We start from the raw sequence: 25,257 nt of genomic DNA, 5'->3' as shown, positions 1-25,257 counted from the left end.
TAGTACTCTTGTATTCTCTCGTGTAAGGCCACAAAGTCACAATTAGCTTTTGAATTCAATAAGACATTCTCTCAGAATATTTGCATGTAGTGTTTTGTTTCTATCAATTGGTATCAAAGATCCATCATAAGGGTCTAATCCAAGTGTCTGTGAGTGAAACAGAGAGTGCGAGAGACAATTGGTGTGGTTTCTGGAAAGAATTTGCAACTTGCTTTCTATTAGCAGCAGTTCAGAAGAATGGTGGAAGGTGGTAGTAGCAGTTTTGTGCAGCCTACTATTCCCAAGTTTGATGGTCACTATGACCGTTGGGAAATGTTAATGGAGAATTTTCTCCACTCCAAAGAATATTGGGGTCTCATTGAGAATGTGATCTTTGTGGTGACAGATGGGGCAGAGTCGATTGAGGCACAACTCAAATTGATTGATGAGCAGAGGTTGAAGGATTTAAAGGTGAAGAATTACCTTTTCCAAGCAATAGACCGTGATGTCCTTGAAGCAATTCTGAAGAGAGACAACAAAAAATATTTGGGACTCAATGAAACAAAAATTTCAGGGTTTCACTTAAGGTCAAATGGGCATAGCTTCAAGCTTTATGCAAAGATTTTGAAATTCTCCACATGAAGGAAGAAGAGACGGTGAATGCCTATTTTCTCGTACTCTAACCATAGCCAATAAAATGAAGGCTCAAGGTGAAAGTATGAATGAAACAACCATTACTAAAAAGATTTTACGATCGATGGTCTCAAAATTTAATTACGCGATGTGTTCAATTGAGGAATCCAACAACTTGGACATGAAGACTATTGATGAGCTTCAGAGCAATCTCCTTGTTTATGAGCAAAGGATGAGAGGTCATGGAGAAGAGGGTAGGTTCCAAATATTTCCTATGATAACAGAGCAACAAGAGCAAGAGGTAGAAGTGCATTCAGAGGAGGACGAGGCAGAGGAAGGGGAAGACAACCCATTAACAAAGCTGCTATTGAGTGTTTCAAATGTCACAAGTTAGGACACTATAAATTTGAGTATTCAGATTGGGAGAAAAGTGCTAATTATGCTAAATTGGAAGGAGAAGAAGAAAAGTTACTGTTAATGTCCTATGTTGAACTCAAACAAGCCAAAAGCGAAGAAGTGTGGTTCCTTGATTATGGCTGCAACAATCACATGAGTGGAAACAAGGAGTGGTTTTCAAAGTTGGATGAAAGCTTCAGGCGAACCGTAAAACTTGACAATAACACCAGAATGGTCGTTGTGGGAAAAGGCAGCGTTCTTATGCAAGTTGATGGAATTACTCAGATAATTTCTGATGTTTACTATATTACTAAACTTAAGAACAATTTATTGAGCATAGGACAACTTCTAGAAAAGGGTTTAGCAATATTGATTCAAAATGGAAAGTGTAGAGTGTATCATCCTAGAAAAGGATTAGTTATGCAAACAAATGAGTCAAAATATAATGTTTTTCTTATTGGCTGTCATGATACCAAAAGACTTTACATGTTTCCAAATTGTGCTAGAAAATGAATCTTATCTTTGACATTGTCGGTTTGGTCACTTAAGCTATAAGGGATTGTGCACACTTTTTTATAACAAGATGGTAAATGGGCTACCTTCACTCAAGATTTCAAAGAAGCTTTGCATAGGATGTTTGGTAGGCAAGCAACATAGAGACTCTATGCCAAAGAAGAATTTGTGGAGAGCATCAAAGAAGTAACAACTTGTGCATGCTGACATATGTGGGCCTATTAAACCAGAGTCAAACAACAATAAGAGGTACATCTTAAGTTTTGATGATTTCACTTGTAAAACTTGGATATACTTCTTACATGAAAAATTAGAAGCGTTTGCCATGTTTAGAAATTATAAAGCTTGTGTTGAGAAAGAGACTGAAGCATATATCACTACTTTGAGGACGAACAGAGGTGGTGAGTTCATCTCAAAAGAGTTTGAAGAATTTAGCAAAGTTCAAGGCATAAGTAGACAATTGACTCCTGCCTATACTCCTGAGCAAAATAGAGTTGCTGAGAGAAAAAACAGTATGATACAATCTATGTTGGTGCAAAAACAAGTTCTTAAAATGTTTTGGCCTAAAGTTGTAAAATGGAGTGTGCATATTCTTAATAGATGTCCTACCTTGGCTATACAAAATAAAACTCCAGAGGAAGCATAAAGCGGTGTAAAACCAATAATGGATTACTTTAGAGTTTTTGGGTGTGTTGCTCATGTACACATTCCAGACCAAAAGAGATCCAAGCTAGATGATAATAGCAGAAAATGTGTTTTGTTGGGAGTAAGTGATGAATCAAGGGCCTATAGATTACATGATCCAATCTCAAAGAAAATCATCATTAGCAGGGTTGTGTTTTTTGAAGAAGATGAATGCTGGAATTGGGGCAGAAACAAAGAGGAATGCAGAACAGATTTTTTAAAATAGAAAAATGATGATGATGACGGTGACACAGAAGTGAGAGCGAAAAATAATAAAGAAGATGATGATGGTGCAGTACAGGAAATTCAAAAGAAGTTGGTTCACCTTATAATGAGTCAAATGAAGATAATCAGATTCACCTATTTAGAATGAAAGGAGGGTAAGAAGAGCACCCCTTTGGATAGCAGATTATGAAACAAGTGAAGGTTTGTTAGATGAAGATGGTTTGCATGCTATGATAATGCTCACTGAAGATGACCCACTTACATTGGAAGATGTTGTTAAGAGCAAGAAGTGGAGGGATGCAATGAAGGTAGAGATTGAGTCAATAGAAAAGAACAAGACCTGGGAGTTAACTGTTTTACCAGAAGGAGTGAACCCAATTGGAGTTAAGTGGGTTTTCAAGACTAAACTCAATGAGAATGGAGAGATAGACAAGTACAAAGCAAGGCTAGTGGCCAAGGGGTATGCACAACAATATGGAGTTGATTATACTGAAGTTTTTGCTCCAGTTGCTAGACTTGACACCATTCGATTAATACTTGCATTGGCAACTCAAAATAATTGGGATGTGTTTCAACTAGATGTAAAAAGTGCATTCCTTCATGGTGAACTCAATGAAGAAGTCTTTGTGCAACAACCGTTGGGATATGAGAAGAAAGGAAAAAAAGTCAGTTTACAAACTAAAAAAGGCTTTATATGGCTTGAAGAAAGCACCGAGGACATGGTATAGCAAGATAAAGGCTTATTTTGTTAAAGAATGCTTCAAAAGATGTTCTTATGAACCTACACAGTTCACAAAGTCAAAGGAAGGAGGTAAAATTTTAATAGTAAGCCTTTATATTGATGATTTAATTTACACCGGAAATGACATGTGTGATGAATTTAAGAATTCAATGATGTTGGAATTTGACATGTCTGATTTGGGGAAGATAAGGTGCTTTCTTGGGGTTGAAGGTATACAAAGATCAGATGGGATTTTTGTTTGCCAAAGAAAACATGCTTGTGAGGTTATAGCAAGATTTGGAATGGATAAAAGCAACTTTGTGAAAAATCCTATAGTCCCAGGCACACAATTGTATAAGAATGCAGCAGGAGTCAAAGTGGATGAAAAAATTTTCAAACAAGTAATTGGAAGTCTTATGTATTTGGCTGCAACTCACCCTGATCTGATGTATGTAGTAAGCCTTATAAGTAGATTCATGTCTTGTCCTACTAAACAGCATTGGCTTGCTGCAAAAAGAATACTAAGGTATTTTGAGGGTTCAACTGAACTTGGAATTTTCTACAAAAACGGAGGCTGCACAGATTTGGTAGCATACACTGGTAGTGATTTTGCTGGTGACTTAAATGATCGGAGGAGTACTTCTAGGTTTATTTTTTTGCTTGGTCCTAGAGCAGTTTCATGGTCTTCTAAGAAACAACCTGTAGTGACGTTGTCTACTACTGAGGTTGAGTACATAGCTGCTGCATTTTGTGCTTGCTGGCGTATTTGGTTGACAAGGGTGTTAGAGAAGCTTGGTCATAAAGAAGGGAAAAGCACCTTGATTAAGTGTGATAACATCTCTACTATCAAATTGTCAAAAAATCCAATTCTCCATGGAAGAAGCAAGCACATTGATATAAGGTTTTCTTAGAGATTTGACAAGAGACAAAGTTATGAAGTTGAGTTACTGCAGTTCATAAGAATAAATTGCAGATATAATGACAGAACCTCTTAAGTTGGTACAATTCTTGAAACTTCGAAAAATGCTGGGAATGGTTGAAGCCTCTATGATAAACTAAATGCTCTCTGCATATAGATTAAGTGAGGGAATGTTAGACATATAGTCACTTAGTGTGTTATTTTTGTGCTTGTCAGTTTGTTAGTGAAGTCCTATTCTTTAGGGATTTTCAAATAAATTAGGATATTTTTTTTTATCAGTTAGCTCCACGTTGTAGGTCATGTAAAACGTGGTTCTGTTAGTGCTCCTTTATTCTCTCATGTAAGGCTATAAAGCCACAATTAGCTTTTGAATTTAATAAGACATTCTCTCAGAATATTTTCGTAGTGTGTTTTATTTCTATCATTCCGTTCTTACGAATACTCGTTACTTTGTCAAAATATTACTTTCTAGCTTATACTCGTAATTATGTCATATTATTAATGGGCATGAGATTTTTAATATATTTTTTTATTCAGAGGGGTTGAATGTGAAATTTGTATAATTCGACATCTATATCTAAAAAAGTAGGAGTGGAAGGAGATATAAATGATCTACAAATTTAAATTAAGTCAAATCTACTGTTACTACTATCTTACATCAAAAATCAATATAATCATAATTAATTTCATTTACCCGTAATATCATAATTCTTTTAAAATAAGAGTGGAATGAAATAGAATAGTAGAAAATTAATATATTTATATTAAAAGCAACAAAAGTAATTTTTATGTTGACAATATTAAAAAAATCGTTCATATAGTCTAGTAAGTTGTAGTATTCACAAGTTTATTTTTTTTTATCGAATTTAACTTTAACTTTTTAAATAGTTACATTCTCTACGTAGATATATTACTTTTTTTTTTGGCTGCTTAGGAGACCCTGAATGCTCAAAACAGCAAAATTATAAGCTAGCAAATATGAGCAGTGACGAACCTACGTTAAAGACTGAGGACTAACATTTGAGTGTCTACGTAATATACATTCTATATATTATAATGTCTTGGACGATGAATTTCTTGCGTGCCTTGAGCGTTTGTTGTTTAGGGAATTGGCTCTCCTGAGCAAAAAAAAAAAGACTATATAGATAATAATTAAAAAGTAAATGTCAAATTTGAAAAAAATAGACTTGTGAATACTTAACATCATGCTATTACCTTATATGTAAATAAACTTCTGAATACTTAACAACATGATATACCTTTTATATATAAATCTTTTAATATTCTTGGCAATATATAGATAGTGAATGTGTTTTTCTATATGTTTTAAGCTTACAATTTGTATTTTTGTACATATAACATCCCGGAGATTGAAATAAGATCCATATTCTTATGTTTTTATTCTCAAACAAAGTAGTGAGTATGTGAATTCTCATGAGATGACAATTAAAATTATTATTTTTATTCATTTTAACTTTTTTATAAAAAATGTTTTTATCTCAAACCAGACATTTTTTTAAATATCCAAAATGTCATTCTTGTCATTATATTCTTGAAAATATTATTTTCAAAAATAAAATTTTATAACCTGAAATAAACGTCCCTAAATTAATTAAAATTTAAAATACTCCTTTTTATTGTAAATATATTATTTTGTTATTTCATTCCACTCTTTTTTTACATTCACGTGTACATGAAATTAATTATAATTATATTGATTTTGATTATAATAATGAATGTGAAAATTCGTAAAAAATAATTATGACTTATATTTATAAAGTGACAGAATTGTGCTTACAATTTAAAATTTTAGGATCCGTCAAATATCAGCCGAAAGCTCAATAGCCCATATATAACCTTTTATTTATTGTCCTGTATATTAATATTAGATTGTATTCTATTACATTATTTACAAAACAGGATTCTACTGTATTTCTTTCGAAATTAACGAGTACCCTATGTATTGCATTTAAGCTCCCAACTTTGTTAGATTTTAACCATGCCGTTGATATGGTTTTTGGCATTTTATGAAACTCATATTTGGAAATTGACACAAAGTGCATCTGTTTAATGGTCCGTCAGCCAATTTTTTTTTTTTTTTTGAAAATAGATAGTCTTTTTTTCTAGGCAAAATGAAATATATTAAAATAGAGTACAATGGCTACTCTAACCCATAAATAATTACAAAAAATAACCAAAAATAGATAGACAAATCAAACCTTTTTAGTAGCCAACGAGGTATAACTAAGAAAATCAAACTAAAAGTAATTCAAAACAAATGAAGCCAACCAAAATCACTAAGAAAACATAAAACTAATACTCCATGACCTCACCGTCCAACAGCTGAGCATAAGGACGAAAAAACACATTTTTCTTGACCGTACAAAAAATAAAGGAAAACAGAGACAGCAACGAAGACCATTAAAAAATCAAATTCAGAAACTACTACACAAAACCACCAGAGCCACTAATATTTACAACTTAATAAAGATTAAGACATGCAACAAGTTGCCCTAACTAACAAGAGAACGAGTGGTAAAAATTAAGATCTTTAGCTTTCAACCACTTCTAGAAACGTAAGTTTATCAATTCAACCAAATCCTTTGGAGATGTAAATTTATTAGAAAATATAGTTTTATTTATTTCCAACCAAATACTCCATATTGTAACCAACCAAATCACTGTCCATTTGTACTGATTTGAAAATAGATAGCTTTGTTTAAAATATTATGGAAAAAAGTCTCTTTCACACAAAAATCTTTGCTTTTCAATTCAACATTTTGGCCTTTTGATGGGATTTTTTTTTTTTAATATAGAAAGTGAAGAAAAAAAATGGCATTAATTATAAGGCTTAATGATCATTCATCTCAGTGAAACAAAGTTATAAAAATGAGTAAATTGTAAAATTAGTTTATAAAATTGAATGGTACTTTTAATTTAGTCTCTAATTCTAATGAGACTTAAAAAAAGTTCCTGAAAATGTAATGTGTCACATATTTAAATTTTTTCTTTAAATAAGTTCTGTCTTTTTAAATAGAAATGTCTATGTGACATGATAATATTATGACATATATGTGATACATATCTGGAATGACAAGTGTCATGTGAGGTGTGCCACGTAATACGTCTCACGCGACATATGTCTATAAAACACTATATTTTAATCCCTGAAATTTTAACACTATCACTTTAGTTTATGAAATTATAACTCAATATCACTTTAGTCCCTAAAATTTTAACTTGATGTCACTTTAATTTCTAAATATTATTATAATTTATTTTAATCAAGTAATTATGACTTTAATATTTATACAATAAAATAGATAATTAAGTTAATATACAAATACGATGATTCATTCTTCAATTGACAATTTTTTATTTAATTTATTTTATAATACTTAAATAAAAAATTTCAATATATATATAATTAAAATAAAAATATAATATCAAAGACATTAAAAATGTATTTTTTTTAGAAATAAAATAATAGATATTTTTCACAATAGAAAATTAAGAAATAATTTATATAAGAGAATCAATTATGATTATAAATATAGAGAAAATAGAATCTATTTTTATCTATGTATTTTAGAAAATAAAATAGATAAAAGAGTGGCAAATTATCAATTATAGAAAGAGATATAACGTATTTAAAATAAATAAAAAAAATAGTATTTTATTATATGCAATGACCATGTTAAATATTTATTATATATAACTAAAATTTAAAATAAATTATTTATATAAATAAATATTATGTTTGAATATATAAATTATATAAAATTTGAATAAATTGTCATTTTTAGTCTTAAATATGTTTTAATCCTTATAAAATGGATGATTTTGATTTTGGTCCTTATAAATTTTTTTTCTTTTTTTTTATCCATCTAAATATTATAATTATTATTTTTTATCTTTATAAAATGAGTAAATTTTGATTTTGATCTTTGTAAAATATTTTTCTTTGATAAATTAATTTTTTATCCCTATTTTTTTGTGATACTTTTCAACTACTTTTTTTATTTATTAAAAGGTTAAGTAAATATCTTAGGTATTATTTACAACTGTTAGTGATATCATATTAATATTTAATATCTCTAAAAAAAATTATAGATCTTTAAAATAGGTGTTATTTACCTAGTTTAAAATGATCGTTGAGGACTGAATAGTGAGTTTAAATTTTAAAAGGATGAAAATCAAATAAAAATATTTTATACGAATCAAAGATTTTTTTTAATAATATATATATATACTGAATTTTTTTTATGTAAGTATTATAAAGTAAATTGAATAAAAAAGAATAAAAACTTGACAGTTGAAGGATGAATATATTTGTCATCTTATTTGTAATATTAATTTAATTATTTATTTTATTGTGAAAATATTCAAGTCATAATTATTTGATTAAAATAAAGTTATGATAATGTTTAAGGAATAAAGTGACACCAAGTCAAAATTTTAGAGATTAAAGTGACGTTGAGTTATGATTTCAAAGAATAAAGTGACAATATTATAATTTTAGGAATTAAAATAATATTATATTTTATAATCATATATCATGTGGAACATATATGTCACATGATACATCTACATGATATATGTCACTCTACATATGTATCATTTATATGTCACATGATACTATCATATCAACTAGACACTTTTATTTAAAAAAATGAAACTTATTTAATGGAAATACTTAAATGAATGACATATCACATTTTTAGGGACCTTTTTTTAGTTTCTTTAGAATCAAAAACTAAATTGAGGGCGAGATATAATTTCAAGGATTAATCTAATTATTTACTTTATAAAAATTGAATCTATCATTGAACTGTTTTAAAAAGTGGTTTGATGATTTAGTGATTGAACCAATAAAGTTGAAAATAATAAATATATATATATATATATATATTATATAATTTAAGATAAAAAAAAATATATATATATATATATATATATAATATAATATAATGTGATGAAGGATGTTCAAAGAGGAATTTTTATAATTATTTTATGTAATAATTCATTATTTATGTTAAATTTTAAATATGATTAAATTAAAAATACTTATATTACATTTGAAACTTTTTTTTTTATAGCAGCCAACACATTTTTTAAAAATCACATTTGCAGCTACTGCTATAATCGTAGCTGTCCAGTTTAGCAGTAATTGTTGTTATATCTTATTGGAGGACAAGTTTTGAATCTCCGTTTTTTAATTTTTTTTATTCTTTTAAAAATCACATTTGCGACCCAGCTGGTTCATTGGATCACCGATTTTTTCACAGAAATCAACTGATTTGATCTGGTTCAACAACTTTTCCGATTCAACAAGTCAATCGATTCGGTTTGGCAACAATGTTGCGGTAAGGGGTAAAAGACTAAAAGATAGTAAAGGGTAAAACTGTTGATTCCACTGTTTTGAGGCATCAAAGGCAATTTTTAATTTGTGGACTGTATGTCAAGAATGAATAAGGTCTCGAGTGTTTTTTTTAAGCATAACGTTCGAGCTTAATTCATGATTTTTACATTCGAGTAACTTTTGGGACAATTTCTTTTGACCTCCGTCAGATCCGTTCTTACTTCTTAGCTCACATTGGAATGGAAAAGATAAAAGTTGACAGAATAGATAAATATAGCAGAGGAAATATCCATATAACGTAAACTAGTATATAGAATAGTAGTGAATAGGCAACGGTCAAATATTTGAAAAACAAAGAAAGGCGCTCCCGTAAACGGTTTTCAAAGATATATAGGCAAATGCAGCGACAGCTTAAGCGAGAGCATTTGAAGCTTCATGAAAAACATAATAAAAGCTGTGAAGAAACTCAAGTTGTGGTCCAAAAAGAAAAGGAAGAAGACTAATGAGTATACTCCTCACTATTGCTGCTCTTGTTCCTCCCAGACCCACCCTTCAGCTCCACCCTTACCTTCTTCACCTTCATGGCTTCAAGTTGAATACAGCAACTATGGAACTTTCTTGCCACAAGAGATTGCTGTAGACACCAGCCACACCCCAAACTCATCGTATCTATCACTTTCGGAACCTGTTTATGGCATTCCAGTCCCCACAATCACGAGAGAAAGATCAACTGGTCAATTTGGATGTGTTTTTAGCTTTGGTTCTTATTTGTTTCGCTGCTTATTTCCATGTTTTCACACTCGACAAGTGGTTTGATTTGATTCAACTTCACAATTCATGCATGCTCCTCTGTCTCCTATACATTCTCTAATAGCTGCATTACATTATGTCATCCACCAGTTCCTATCCTCTGTTAACATGGATTTTTCGCTTCTTGTTGGATGAATCTTTTTAATGTTTGTTTGTTTAATTCAGTAAACCAGTCTGGTTATAGTTTATTTTGACAGGCTTTTTATTTTGAGAAAATCTCGATGGACTTGTTAAAACCATCATTCAAAAGAAAATCTCGCTAGGCTTTCTTAAAACTATCATTCAAGAATCAAATGTATCACTCAAGTTTCTGCTTCCCTTTGTGTATTTCTCGCGTTGAGTATCGTCCTGAAATATTTTTTGAAAAATTTTGAAAATGAATTTATATGAAGCATGATGTTCTATTTGAGGTAATATCTAGTATTTAAAATTTGTCTTAATTAGTATCGCTCTCGCAGCCCACACCCAAATAGTGCTTTATGTTTGAATGTCTAATCAACTGCTGTACCTCAATGCATTTCGCCAAAAATCAGTTAACACTTGAATCAAGTGGCATTTCTTCCCTAATCACAACTCCATTCATCTTCAATATCAGTCAATTCGAACCCTCACTTAAATATCAACATAAAATAGGATCCCATCTTATTTACCAATGGAAGGTTTTGCACCATGGATATTATGGTGCATCACATTAAAGTCGGTCACAAGAAAATAAAGTGCAAAAGAAAAAAAAAATACTTAGTAATTTTTGCTATTAACCCCCCTAGTTTAATTCAGGATAAATAAGGAAGAACGAAATTGAATAGAATAAAAATATCAACAACAAAATTGGCTACAAGAGGGAAAGAAAAGCAAAGCAAGCAAAGAAAAAGAAACATAAACCATCCCCTTACTAGGGACGGGATAAAAATATCAAAATTTAACAAAACCTAACGATCTACATTAAGCAAATAATTTAATAATAAGTTTAAAATTTTATAATTAAAATTGATATAAAATATTATTCACTCGATCTATTTATTTATCGATAAGGTCACACAACCAACCTGCAAAATATGATGGGATCTAGTATCTTTAGTGAGTTAAACTGATTATCACTTGCTTGTTTCTATTATGCCTCTTGTTCTAACCAGATCCACTCTACGGCTGAAGGATCAAATTCTCCTAATGTTCGGATCTCTTCTTGTTGTGACGATGTTCTCGTTTGTAACTCTCCCTCGGAGGCCTTCCTCCATCATCTTTGTCATTTTCATTCTCATAGTATATATAGTCGTCCTGAAGACCAGATCTTATGTGCTTCGAGCTCTTCCTAGAGTAATCATGGTGTGTTTCCATCTCTCCTCTACCAAGCAAATCTTTGTTAGATTCAGAAGCATCGCCACTCCGATGTCTTGATCTTTTACTTTTGCTAATATGGCGCATTTTATCATCTCTATCACTATTCCTATCTTCTTCAGCCTCAGAAATCCAGACTCTAATATCTCTGTTCCACTTTCTTGAGTTTCTTCCTTCTCTGCGATGCTGTTTTCCATTGTCCCCAGTATCCCAATCCACATCAGAATCCTCTTCACGGCTTTTATTGTTACCCCTGTTCCTGTTAAATGAACTATTCCAGGTGTGTTTGCGGTGCCTTTCCTTATTTTCCTCTTTTTCTAACAATTCCTTGTCAGGATCAGCATCGGGAGTTCTGCTTCTGGATTTCCTTTTATGCTTGTTTTTGAAGTTGGCATTTCGTTCCTTATCAGGAGTTCTTGGCTTTCTTTCATCCTGTTTTCTTCTACTAGAATGACCACAATTTAACTGATCCATCTCCCTAGATCTCGACCTTCTAGAGTGGTGGTACCTGTAAAAGATTATGATACTATAAGAACAAGTATAAATTCACATGCAAAAATATCCAGAAATAAAAGAATAATTAAATAAAATACGATACAATAAATCAAGACATTGAACAATTCAAACTTCCATAATCCATCTGAAGAAAAATATTCCAAGTTATATTTTCTTCTCATCATTTGTATTTGATAGGAAGTTTAGATAGTTCCTCCTCAAGTCGCACACTTCAAGTATTTAAGGTCAATCATACAAGACGATGGAGAAATAAATGATGCAAAACGGTAACCATAGGATTCATGATGGAAGACGATGGAACTGAATGCTAATCCATAAAAGCCAACAAAAGTGGTGGAAATTTGCCTTAATTGCAGTTTACATGTAGCCCACCTTAGTTGCAGCCTCTTCACAGACACCTTAATTGTAGATTAAGAAATTAAACCCTAAGCCAAAATTCTAAAAAAGAAAATAAACTCAATGTAGTAAAGATGAGAATGTTACATTGGATGTATTAAGAAAGTGAATGTCTAACTCATCTTTACAAAACCGGCTTACAAGGTACAATATTAATATGAGAATGTTACATTGGATGTATTAAGAAAGTGGATGTACCAAGATTTTTAAATTTCTTGAATTTGTAAAATTCCTCATCCAAACACACCATTAATCTTTTGGATGATCTATAAGTACAATATTAAATAAAAGTTGCATCCTGTCTGCTCTCAAGCCTGAAAACCTTTACAACACCTATCATAAGCACTCAGCCCTATCCTCCATCATGCTAAAATTTACAACAAATTTGCTTAATTTACAATCAATCATCTACATAGGTTACAATTTGTCCAATAACCAATTTAATCAATCGCATGTCATGTAATGCGGAACAATAAAGTGAAAGCACACCTGTCAGAATCTGTTTTTGATATATTCTTTGGCAAACTCAAATTTCCTCGCTCCCCTGAAGTCTCATAATCAACAGAATAACCAAATAAAGCGACCATCTTTTTTACCCAATACTTTGGGGGAGGTTTGTCAGAATCAGCCCATTCATAGTCTCCACCAGGATTGCGAAAACAGTGGATAAAATTGCATGCTGTTCCGTGAGAACAAGTCTGTTAAGATAGATGCAAAAGAAAGAAACGCCATGAGCACGATTCATCAATTCAAAACATTTTCCAACATCTTTTTCAAAGTGAAAAGCTTCAGTTGAAACCAACCAAAAGTTTATATGATTTGCAAAAATGAAACCCAGCAGCCAGCAGCACATGATTGTATCCAAAAGAAAAAATAAAATATAGTGCTCATCAATATAACTATATACCTTGAAACCTGATTTCATATACTCGCCACATATGGCAACCTTCCATCTCGTCAAGTTAACAAATTGACAACTTACCTGCAATAAATCATAGCCAAATACGATAAACATATGAACAATGTCGAGCAATTCAAGACTTCTGAACTTGATAGTAAAATCCTATATCTTTCATCCATCAACCAAAACAAGCATCCTTTGGAGAAACTCCCTCTGAACTTTAAATCTGACATAAGCTTTCAGTACAGAGATGAACTTTATCTGCCTCCTTCAAACCGAATTATGCTCCAGCATTAACCAGTTTTGCACCAAACATATAAATCTGAACTTAAGCTTACAGTACAGAGCTGAATTTTCTCTGCCTCCTAACCTAAATATGTTCCACCTTTAATTTTCAGGCTTTCCTCCAATATAACAATAGTTACAGGACATAAAAATTTAAAAAAAAAAAAAAAAAAAAGGGACAGTTTACTGAACACAGTACCTATGAAGTCCCAAGTAAACATCCCAAGGCACATGAATTATTATCACAGTTGGAGCTTTCTTGAAATCCATACAATTATACTTGCAATATCCAGGTAATCATCTAGCACAAACAAGACATACAAATGCAATACCTGTTTCCCAGCAAAGTAGCGACCGTTCACCGAGTTATATGCAAGCAAAGCAGAATCCAACAATTTATACTGTACATAGACATTTCCTCGCAAGTGAAATGAACCATTTTTACACACCTGACAGGGATGATTTTGATAATAGGATTAGTACCCTGAGGCTGAGATGCAAGAAATTTTATAAATAGACTCGAGATCTTCATAATGTTTTCACATGTTCTGCCATTTTAGTTTTCAAAATATTGTTCTATTGCTTCACAGAAAAGGAAAAGGCCATATCCTTTTTTGGCTTACTTTTAAATCACAATTATCAATTCCAGATATAGTGGCTGACCCTGAAATTGCTATTATAACAGGATGGTGGTAAGCAGGATGGCCTCAACGGTAAACTATTAGTTACAAGCTAAATAATTTATATTCATAAACTATACAAATATATATATATGCTCAAATATACAAAAATAATTCAAAATTAAAGGCTATTAATAATGATAGTAGTAGTAATAATAATAATAATAATAAATAATGGCAGAGAGCAGAGAACAAAATGAAAGGAACGAGAAAAGAGGACAGTTAGAGAGTGGGAACAGGAATGACTGGAAAATACAGAACAGAAGTACAGAACAGGGCCACAATGCTAGAGGTCAGGGATGGCTGAAAATTGTCAAACTGTTGCTAGAGATGATGGATGTTTGTGAGAGCAAATGTGCTCAAGTGAGTGAAAATTAGGGCTTCATTTGAAGCCTCTGATTCAATGAAAGAGCAACCAAAAAATCACCCCCTACAAAGCCCTGCATGACACTTACAGAGCTAAATTAGGGTAGTTGCACCCAGTTACAGTTGTACTTGCACCACCTGCAAATTGCTGAAATTTCACCAGCCACCCACTACTAAAAACCGTGACCTATTGACAACTATCTTTTCAATAATCCCAGAATTCTTTTTCCAAATGTTTGATATGTATATAGGGTGAGGCAATGACAAGACATGACAAATATATAAAGAAAATGGTTGAGTAAGTTTTCCATCTGATTTAGTTTGCCCTATCTACATAGCTAGATATAAACCATCATTGATAACCATTTGTGATATTTCACACAACCCAAAAGAATACCAAAATTAATTGAAAAATATATTTCCAAAATTTTTCAAGTAAAACTTGCGCACACACACAGATGATAGATAGTAAAAAGAACCTTGAAGTTCACAATTTCCCCAAACTTCAGGAACTCTGTGTGAACATCCTCATAAAATTCTTCAAAACATCGTTCAACCTCTTCATCTGTATACTGAAAAAGGGGTTAAAGAGGTCAAAAAAGATATTTATGTGTTGAAATGTAATCATACAAATAAAGCAAGCACTAATCCAACCAAACACACACACATGCGCATATGTGAAGCAGGTCTAAGACAACACGCACACACATAAATATATACATATATATATATAAGGAGGAATCCGTTTAGTCTAGGAGTAAGTCTACCTAGACTTACTTCGTTCAATAACTCATGTTCTATATCAAATTTCAACGATCCAACTGTTGAAATTAAAGTTCTTAATGCATAGATCAAGTCTGCAAATTTTTAAAAAATTTGAAAATCATGTGATACTTCATTTTATTAATTCAAATTGACAGATAATTATAAAATTACTTTATACATTGATTTGAATTCATGAAATGAAATATTAAATGATTTTCAAATTTTTTTAAAATATGCAAGTTTGATCTATGCATTAAGAACTTTAAAATCAACAATTAGATCTTTGAAATTTGATATAAAATATAGTCTAGATAGACTTACTCCTGGAGTAAATGGATCCCTCCTCTCTCTCTCTCTCTCTCTCTCTCTCTCTCTATATATATATATATATATATATATATATATCATTTAATACTTTTTGGTATAACACTAATTTAAAAAATCTAACTGATAAATCATGTGATGTTAACTCTATGATCATGCATACCCAAATATTAGATAAATTGGACATTCATAAGCATGCATTGTTATAGTAGACTAAAGATTCACTTATATTTTCAAATATATTATTTGTTAAAAATGACTTTGTGTAATGAAATCTCAACTAATTTTTAAATTGTATGAAATTTTGTAAACTAAATTTATTTGAAGAAAACTATCAATCTCACATTTACATTGATGAAATTCAATGTACATAGAGCTATTAAACAGTGTAAATAAGACATGACTTATTCTTGGAGCTATGCATGTTCAGATAAAATCTTTTGTGGCCAAAACAAAAGGTATAACTAAAAGGTTAAGATAGTTTTTCAGGAAAAATATATATATATATATATATATATAAAAGGATGAATTATTCTCTCAAAAACAATCATAATTTACCAAACATATTATATGTGGAACACATAAATAATGCATGTGCGTGTTTAGTAAGAGTTATAGAAGATAGAGAGATTTGGACATAAAATAGTCTTGGTTAAATTACTGTTTTGGTCCCTCAACTTTTTTAATTTGTTTCATTTGGTCCCTTTATTATTAAAAAGCTCTAATTTGGTCACTTAATTTTCTAAAACGATGCAATGTGTCTTTCCGTTCAATTTAGACTATCGATGTTAAATTTTTGTACGTATAGCAATACATGTCATTTTCTTATTGTGCCACATGTACAAGAAATTGACGTCATGGGTAGAAAGGACCACATTGCATCGTTTCAGAAAATTAAGGGACCAAATTGAATAAATTAACTAAAATGAGGGACCAAAAGAGTAATTTAGCCAATAGTCTTTATCTTGTCAAAAGTTTTCAACCAAAAAAATGCCTTTTGTTTGTTTTGATGTTTTCAAAATGAAACGTCACAAGTTCCATATGTAATATTGAACACCACCCCTCCCCCCCCCCCCCCCCCAAAAAAAAAATGAAAAAAATGTGAAGGGAATTAAAGAAATAGATGCCAGTTTCAGCTTTCTGTATAGTGTATAAGGGATCAAAAAGCTGCTACAATTTTTGGCGTATGCATGGGAAAAAGTATAACATTGAAATTCAAAAGAAGAAATAACATTGCAAAAAAACAAATAAATTGCACCCTCATTGGATGACAGTGAAAGCAACAACTTTATACAAAGTTTTGGCAGGCAGAACATAGAAGAGATCCTGTTTCATCTAAAGAGACACGTAGCTGTTCCTCTGGGATGGTATTGATGCAACCATTCCAAATGACTTATAGAAGTACTCCCCTAAAACAGTTAACTACCCAGTGCTCCAAGATATAGTTGAAGCTTTGCTAACCAGCTTCAAAACCAGATAAGGAATGATAAATAATCTGATGGTGCATCATTGCATTTACCAATATATTGGTTTTTTAATGTCATTTTAACCAAAAACGTGTCAGTTATATACTGTTAAATTTTGTAGTAATTTTTAAAGTTATACTTAAGTTGTATATGAAATAGTATCATTTGATGAAAACTAATACATTTTATAGTTCATAATGATATATATAAGGCAAGTGCCTTCAAATATGAAGTGCTATATGAGATGCACTTCTTCTAATTCAAAATCTTTAATGCTTCCATCTAATTACACAAGAACCAAAAAAATATGAAATAGAATGCAAAGCATGACTTGCAATAGAGACTTCAGAGAGGTTTTATAAATATAAATATACTCAAGCATGACCAAAAAACATTTGTGTAAAAACCTCTTTTCCTCCTGCAGGAAAAAAGATTAAAAAAAAAAATCACAATAGCAAAGTATTTAAGAGTCACTAACTGCATAAACATTTTTAAGGTCTTGCTGCTGCAATCTCAAACCCTTTGAATGTCATGACCATTAGTCTGCAACATTGCTCCATAGGCCAAGACTTGGATAACGCCTGATAACTACTTATGGTTAAGGAGCAAGAACATGTTATTAGAGCAGGAGATTTTGGAAATTGTAACAAAAATTTGGAAAAAAAAGTTTTATATTCAGTATAACTATTGAATCTATTTTAAAAATGTTATGATAACATAATTTTAATTGAAACATCATGTCATAGAAGTATGATGTGAATGGTATTGCCAGTGAAGGACTCAGTAAATAAAAATACACAAGAGGAGGGGGCGGGGGAATAAAAGTCAAATGAAGCAAAGTAAATGAAATGGAGTAAGTGTTAACAAGGGGGGAGGGGATCAATATCAATATAAAAAGCTTATTCCCAGGCTAAGCAAGTAGGATACAACAGCCAATATCTTTAACTTTGACCAACCAAGGCCCAAATGATAAGCCTCCAGCCAAATGAGTCTTGCAATGAATATCTGATAATTATTAAGTCATAGAATTGAATTGAATACGGTTCCTTGACAGACAAAGAAAAATGAATTTAAATGTTGAAGACGATCCACAGACAGAATAGGAAATTTTGAATTGGATTTGGTTTTAGAATTATATTAGTAATTGAAGCGCGAGACATAGATTAAAGATGTAAAAGGGTTGTTAGGGTGCAGCGTTGTTAAATGGCAATCACTATAACAATATTGCATTGCGAAATTCCTTGAATCAGCGATCATGACTCTGCCCGCTATAGCAGCCGCTATGGTGTCATGTTTGTAGCATGTATCCTACATCCTCTAGTCATCTGCAGAGTCCCCAACTAAGTCTATTTGCAAATAAACATTTATATATGTGTATATTACATTTTATTTAAAATGCAATGCAACTTTAGCTATCCGCTATATGATATAGAATATTTTTGGCTTTCCGCCACTTTCCGCAATTGTTAAGAAAGATGAGCATTGATGTAGTAAAGGAGGAGGATACAATAAACAGACCTCAAGGCCCTCATCTTGGTCCCGGTCGCATGCAAGGCCAGGACCGTTGTACATGTTTTTGATAAGGAGGGTGGATGACTTATCAGGGTAAAAATGGACTCTGCTGCAGCGTAGACCAAAACGACATGCTCCGGTTTTAAGATGAAAAGGGCAATGAGCTTTATCCTGGTATGCAAAGCAGAAGCATGAGCGTGAGTGAGTGAATTGGAAAGTGAGAAGATGAAAAGAGAAGAAAATGAAACCTGCTCAGTTCCGAAATTGGGTATATGTTGAGCAACATCCTGGAGCATGTGAGTGTGTGACTCCGATTGCGATTGCGATTGCGATTCCGATTCCGGGGGTAAGGGATTTGATACAGGTCTATTATTCTTGTCCTGCGAGCGATTCGATTAGGAATGGAGCATGGAGTTGAAGTGGCATAGGCATAGACATAAAGATTACCTGGTGGTTTTCATTCTTGTCCGCAACCCTAACTCTGAGCTGTTTCTTCTTGAAGATGATCTCGTTTCCTTGCCAGATAATCTCCGGAGGGCCTTCGTCCTGGACGTATTGATATTCGTCTTCGTCTTGGTCCTCCTTCTCCTTCTCCTTCTCCTCCAGGTCATCTTGTTTTTGGATGATCCTCTCCATCCAAGCCCTCTCTCTCTCCTCGAACAGGATCCTTTCCCTCTGCATTCTCTCCACCTCCTGCTGCTCCGCCAACTGCATCAGCCTCTGCTCCTCGGGATCCTTCAGCCGCTCCTCTTCCTCCCGCCTCTCCCTCTCCGCCGCCTCCCTCCTTGTCTGCTTCCGTTTCATTTTCTTCATTGCCTTCCTCTTCTCCTTTCGACTCTTACCCTCTTCCATTTTTCTGTTGCTCTTCTCCTCCGTCCCTCCCCACAACATTTTTATCATTCTCCTGGCCTTTCTGTTCCACGGCCCATCACCCCTCACCCCCACCCTAAATTGTAAATTCACATGAAATAACAAACAAATATTCTTCTTTTTTTTATTTCTTAAACAAATTAATTGTTTTTTATAACAACAATTTTAAATATTCTAAATATTTTACGGTAAGAAAAATATAACAATGGACTAAAAAATTAATATATTTTATTATAGGAGATAAATTTTTATTCTCTAAATTTTAAAATTAATATATTTTAATTAATTATTTCTATTCATCTAAATAACACATCTTTTTATTCTCTCTTTTTTTCTATTCTTATCCTTTCCATTTTTTTTTTTATTTCACTCTTGATCCAAACAGATGATTAATGAATTATTTGGATGTGTAATGTACCATCCCTGTTTATATGACTATTTGTATGTGTTTAATAAATGATTTCTGATGTTTAATGTACCACCCCGGTTTAATGTTTAGACCATCTGCACAGTGATACTTTCTTGTTAAGAACAGTTCTTAATAAGAATTTGTGTTGGAGTGTGCATTAAAAATTTCAAAACAAACACCAGTTACTTATTTGAGCATCAGTGCTTATTTTAAAAAAATGTGTTTTATATTCAAATGTACAGGGGTGTTCATGGATCGGTTTTTTGAAAAATCTGCACCGAACTAAACTGAACCGTTTTATAAAAGCGAATCGGTTAACCGATCCATTTTTTATAAAGTGGATCAGTTTGATTTTTTTAAAATATGGATTGATTTTTTTGAAAATGGACCGGTTCGGTACAGTGCAATTATCTAGTTTTTACTCACATATGGATCGGTTTTTTTAAAAAACCAAACCGATCCACTTTGTAAAAATGGATCGGATAACTGAACTGGTTTTATAAAGTGGTTCGATTCAGATTTTTTTTCAAAATGAATCGGATTTTTTAAAATAGATCAAATCAGTTATGGATCAGTTATGGATCAGTTCGGATCAATTTAGATTTTTTACGCACCCCTAATTTTATAACATATTCATCATTTTAACGTTACATATACGATAATATAGATATAGATGTTATTTTAACACAGGCAATAAGTTAACACGACATTTCTCATTTTTAAAAGATATAAACGAAAATATATTGAGGCTTGCGTTTGCATAAGCGACGAAAATAAAGCAACTTCTTAACCTCGGGAACTTTAATATACCACGATCAAGAGTAGGATGTCATCCTTAGAAAACTTATTTTAATAAAATATTAAGTTAGAAAAATGTTCGATATAAAAAATAGGATTTTATCTTCATTGTAATATATTTAGGATAAATAATTTGGACCGTCTCGGTCGTTTGTCGATTGGTATTTCTTACATGTGTGAGGCCGACTATAAACCCGTGCACTGCCCAGGCCAATTCACGACCTGATCTCCCCTCCTGTGATCACCCGACTGTAACCTTGGCCGACTCACCCGACTGTAATCTTGGCCGACTCACCCGACTGTAACCTTGACCGACTCACCCGACTGTAATCTTGGCCGACTCACCCGACTGTAACCTTGGCCGACTCACTCGATTGTAATCTTGGCCGACTCACCCGACTGTAACCTTGGCCGACTCATCTGACTGTAACCTTGGCCAACTCACCCGACTGTAACCTTGGCCGACTCACCCGACTGTAATCTTGGCCGACTCACCCGACTGTAACCTTGGCCGACTCACCCGACTGTAACCTTGGCCGACTCACCCTCTCAAAGCCAGATATCGATTGACTCCCACCCATAAAGGCTTACTCGGTCATTATCCGATTGGATACTCAGTAATGGCGAGGTCCCACCTTCACTCACCAAGTATTTTCCAGGTTGGAACGGCTAAAGAGATCCCTATATTCTCGGGGCCCATAAGGTCCGTGAACAAGAAACTATAAAACCCAAAACCCTAGAGTTGAGAAGACAGATTACACTTTTGAATGCTCTGGCTCTAAGGCACGATCTAGGAAAAAACCCTAGTCCACCCTTTGGCCGAAAAATTTTGGCGCCCACCGTGGGGCTGCGGTGAAACTTTTCCTACGCCCCAAATAACACAGAAGAACCCTCACTTTACCATGGCGAGAGGCGGTACATCCAACAGCGACTCACAACACCCTACCATGGAGGAGATGATGGCATTGATCAACGGTTTGAGGGAGGAAAATGCACGATCCAGGGAGAGAGAGGAGGCTATTCAACGAGAAAACGAGGAGATTAGGAGGCGGGCGAACGAGATGCGAGCTATGATAACGGCCAACGCCAGAACGGTGGAAGAAAATGTCATGATGGAAGTCCCCAGGGATTTTCGACCTTTTTCGGAGGCCATAGAGGCCGAGACCATCCCGAGGGATCATCGGATTCCCCAAGTCGAACATTTTGATGGAACTCAGGATCCCAGTCAGCACTTGACAGATTTCCGCGCTCAAATGTTGATTTGTGGAGGAAGTATGGAAGTTCGCTGCAAACCATTCATGCGTACACTCAAAAAAACAGCACTGGATTGGTTTAGTGGTATCCCTGACCGATCAATCACCGACTTTAATGTCTTTAGTTGGCACTTCATGGCATAGTTCGTCGCTAACAGGAAGAAACCACCGATCACGTCGGACTTGTTCGATCTCAACAGTAGCAAGAGGAGTCGTCGAAGGACTTTCTGCAAAGGTTCAATGAGGTCGCCTTGAGGATAACGTCCTTGGATGAAAGGATGGCAGTCATCGCGTTCTAGAAGGGCTTAAGGTCTGGAGCTTTCAACATCGCGTTGGAGAAAGCGAATTGTCAAACGATATCGGAGGTGAGAGCTTTCACCCTGAGTCACATCAAGACGGAGGAGGGACAAATCAACAAAAAGGGCAGCTGAAAGCCGAGAAGCTGGGGTCGTCCCAAGAGATTTTTATTCCATATAAAAATGTGAAAAGGTTTTTTGCTAAGAAGGTTTTTTAACGAGGCACCACTAACCAATAATTCCAATTTTATTAAATACCATCTCTTTTATCTTTCCATGATCGACATGTGTGTTATTTAAAGGCAGCAAAACTCGTGATTGTCGGGAAAAATCTGACTGGGCGAGTATAAATAACTCGAAGAACAAACTCGTGATTGTCGGCAAAAGTCCGGCTGGGCGAGTATAAATAACTCGAAGAAGAAACTCGTGATTGTCGGCAAAAGTCCGGCTGGGCAAGTATAAATAACTCGAAGACCAAACTCGTGATTGTCGGCAAAAGTCCAGCTGGACGAGTATAAATAACTCGAAGACCAAACTCGTGATTGTCAGCAAAAGTCCGGCTGGGCGAGTATAAATAACTCGAAGACCAAACTCGTGATTGTCGGGAAAAATTCGACTGGGCGAGTATAAATAACTCGAAGACCAAACTCGCGATTGTCGGGAAAAATCCGACTGGGCGAGTATAAATAACTCGAAGACCAAACTCATGATTGTCGGTAAAAATCTGACTGAGCGAGTATAAATAACTCGAAGACCAAACTCGTGATTGTTGGGAAAAATCTGACTGGCGAGTATAAATAACTCGAAGACCAAACTCGTGATTGTCGGTAAAAATCTGACTAGGTGAGTATAAATAACTCGAAGAACAAACTCGTGATTGTCAGCAAAAGTCCAACTGGGCGAGTATAAATAACTCGAAGACAAACTCATGATTTTCGGCAAAAGTCCGACTGGGCGAGTATAAATAACTCGAAGGCAAACTCGTGATTGTCGGCAAAAATCCGACTGGGCGAGTATAAATAACTCGAAGACCGAACCCAATTTAATTGAAAAAAGGATAATATTTTCCCTTTCACATCACTTCAATTACTGGATCAGATTTTTGACGATGAAGTTTTCGAACATTCAGCGTCAGAGTCGAGATCGGCATTTAGCCGATCTCTGTGTCAAACGTTTTAAATTCATTAAACTGGCGTTTATTTGAATCGGCATTCAGCTGACAACTCTAGCCGAACATAAATCTTCAACCTAATTATTCTTCCAAGGTGAGATCGGCATTTGGGCGATCATATTGCTTAAGGCTGTGGAGTTTTTAACTTAGCATATTTCACTGATTATGTGAAATCGGCACATAGGCGACTTCTTGTTGGTTCAAAGCTTTACGTTTTAACTTAGAAATATTTTTACTCATCATTAAAGATAGGAATTCGGCCGACTACACCTCGTTCGTAACTTCAAGTCTTAAAATATTGCTTCATTCACTGCTGGGATCGGAATTTGACCAACTTCTTTTGGTTTCTGCTCAAAATAGATTCCTTTTTAACTTAGTATATTTTTATAGTTACGTCAATCGGTATTTGGACAAGTTAATGACTCTTAAAATTTAATCTTTTTTAACTTATTACTTTTTGTCGCCTTATGCACCGGAAAGTCGGCGCCTCAGTACTTCTCCAAACTATTCTTAAAACTTTACTTTCCTAAGAATCGGAGTTCGAACGAGATGAATCTATTTCTCTTGTTTTCATTTTCATGATGCTTTAGCTTAGAAGTTTTTCATTCATTTTTCAAAAATATGATATGTTTTGACTAAAACTTGCATAGTTAATAGGAAAGGAAAAATATACAGTACTGGATAGTTTATAACTTGGTCATTTTGGCCGGAATTTTGACGATTCATTTTAGCCCAAAGACTACACCTTAAGCCTTTTCGCCCTATAGGCTCAAGGCTGGAAGGCAAGTGGACCGTCTCGGTCGTAGGCCGATTGGTATCTCGGACCATAAGAACTACACCTTAAGCCTTTTCGCCTTATAGGCTCAAGGCTGGAAGGCAAGTGGACCGTCTCGGTCGTTGGCCGATTGGTATCTCTTACATGTGTGAGGCCGACTATAAACCCGTGCACTGCCCAGGCCATTTCACGACCTGATCTCCCCTCCTGTGATCACCCGACTGTAACCTTGGCCGACTCACCCGACTGTAATCTTGGCCGACTCACCCGACTGTAACCTTGGCCGACTCACCCGACTGTAATCTTGACCGACTCACCCGACTGTAATCTTGGCCGACTCACCCGACTGTAACCTTGACCGACTCACCCGACTGTAACCTTGGCCGACTCACCCGACTGTAACCTTGGCCGACTCACCCTCTCAGAGCCAGATACCGATTGACTCCCACCCATAAAGGCTTACTCGGTCATTATCCGATTGGACACTCAGTAATGGCGAGGTCCCACCTTCACTCACCAAGTATTTTCTAGATTGGAACGGCTAAAAAGATCCCTATATTCTCGGGGCCCATAAGGCCCGTGAACAATAAACTATAAAACCCAAAACCCTAGAGTTGAGAAGACAGATTACACTTTTGAATGCTCTGGCTCTAAGGCACGATCTAGGAAAAAATCCTAATCCACCATTTGGCCGGAACATAATTAAATTGTCTAACTAAAAAAAAGTTAAGTATAATTTTCAATAAATCAAATTGTGACAAGTAAAACAATTTTTAAATAATTAATTAAGAGATACTTCTGAGAAATTTAATGGTGAAATTAGTTTCTGCTTATCCTATTTAGAATGTGAGAAATTGAAAGGGTTTCTAGAAAAATCTTAAAAAATCCCATAAAATA

The 25,257-nt window shown here is 33.9% G+C and overlaps 1 protein-coding gene and 1 pseudogene across 1 annotated transcript; one reads left to right on the top strand and one right to left on the bottom strand.

Annotated features, from left to right (window-relative positions):
• The first annotated feature begins 3,297 nt into the window (after positions 1-3,297).
• LOC145956274 (secreted RxLR effector protein 161 pseudogene) lies at positions 3,298-4,062 on the top strand (annotated as a pseudogene).
• Positions 4,063-11,025: 6,963 nt separating this feature from the next.
• Positions 11,026-19,725, bottom strand: LOC109803279 (Zinc finger C-x8-C-x5-C-x3-H type family protein). The gene is made up of 8 exons (XM_020364784.3): positions 19,236-19,725; positions 19,037-19,168; positions 18,795-18,959; positions 15,201-15,293; positions 14,008-14,124; positions 13,397-13,471; positions 12,979-13,187; positions 11,026-12,085 (listed from the first exon to the last, which is right to left on the bottom strand). Exons 1-8 carry the CDS (start codon positions 19,686-19,688, stop codon positions 11,407-11,409), a joined length of 1,923 nt encoding a protein of 640 aa, XP_020220373.1. The 5' UTR covers positions 19,689-19,725; the 3' UTR covers positions 11,026-11,406.
• Positions 19,726-25,257: the final 5,532 nt, after the last annotated feature.

Source organism: Cajanus cajan, chromosome 1 (genome assembly GCF_000230855.2).
Source record: "Cajanus cajan strain Asha chromosome 1, NIPB_CcT2T_4, whole genome shotgun sequence".
NCBI lineage: Eukaryota > Viridiplantae > Streptophyta > Magnoliopsida > Fabales > Fabaceae > Cajanus > Cajanus cajan.
This window is presented reverse-complemented; position numbering and strand designations above follow the sequence as displayed.

Bases quoted from the DNA above. Each gene is read 5' to 3' on its own strand.
- LOC109803279 (XM_020364784.3), bottom strand. From the start codon at position 19,688: ATGATAAAAATGTTGTGGGGAGGGACGGAGGAGAAGAGCAACAGAAAA. The intron at 18,960-19,036 runs GTTTCATTTTCT...TTTGCATACCAG, and splicing joins CCAATTTCGGAACTGAGCAG to GATAAAGCTCATTGCCCTTT. The intron at 12,086-12,978 runs GTGTGCTTTCAC...AATCTTTTACAG, and splicing joins TCAAAAACAGATTCTGACAG to GTACCACCACTCTAGAAGGT.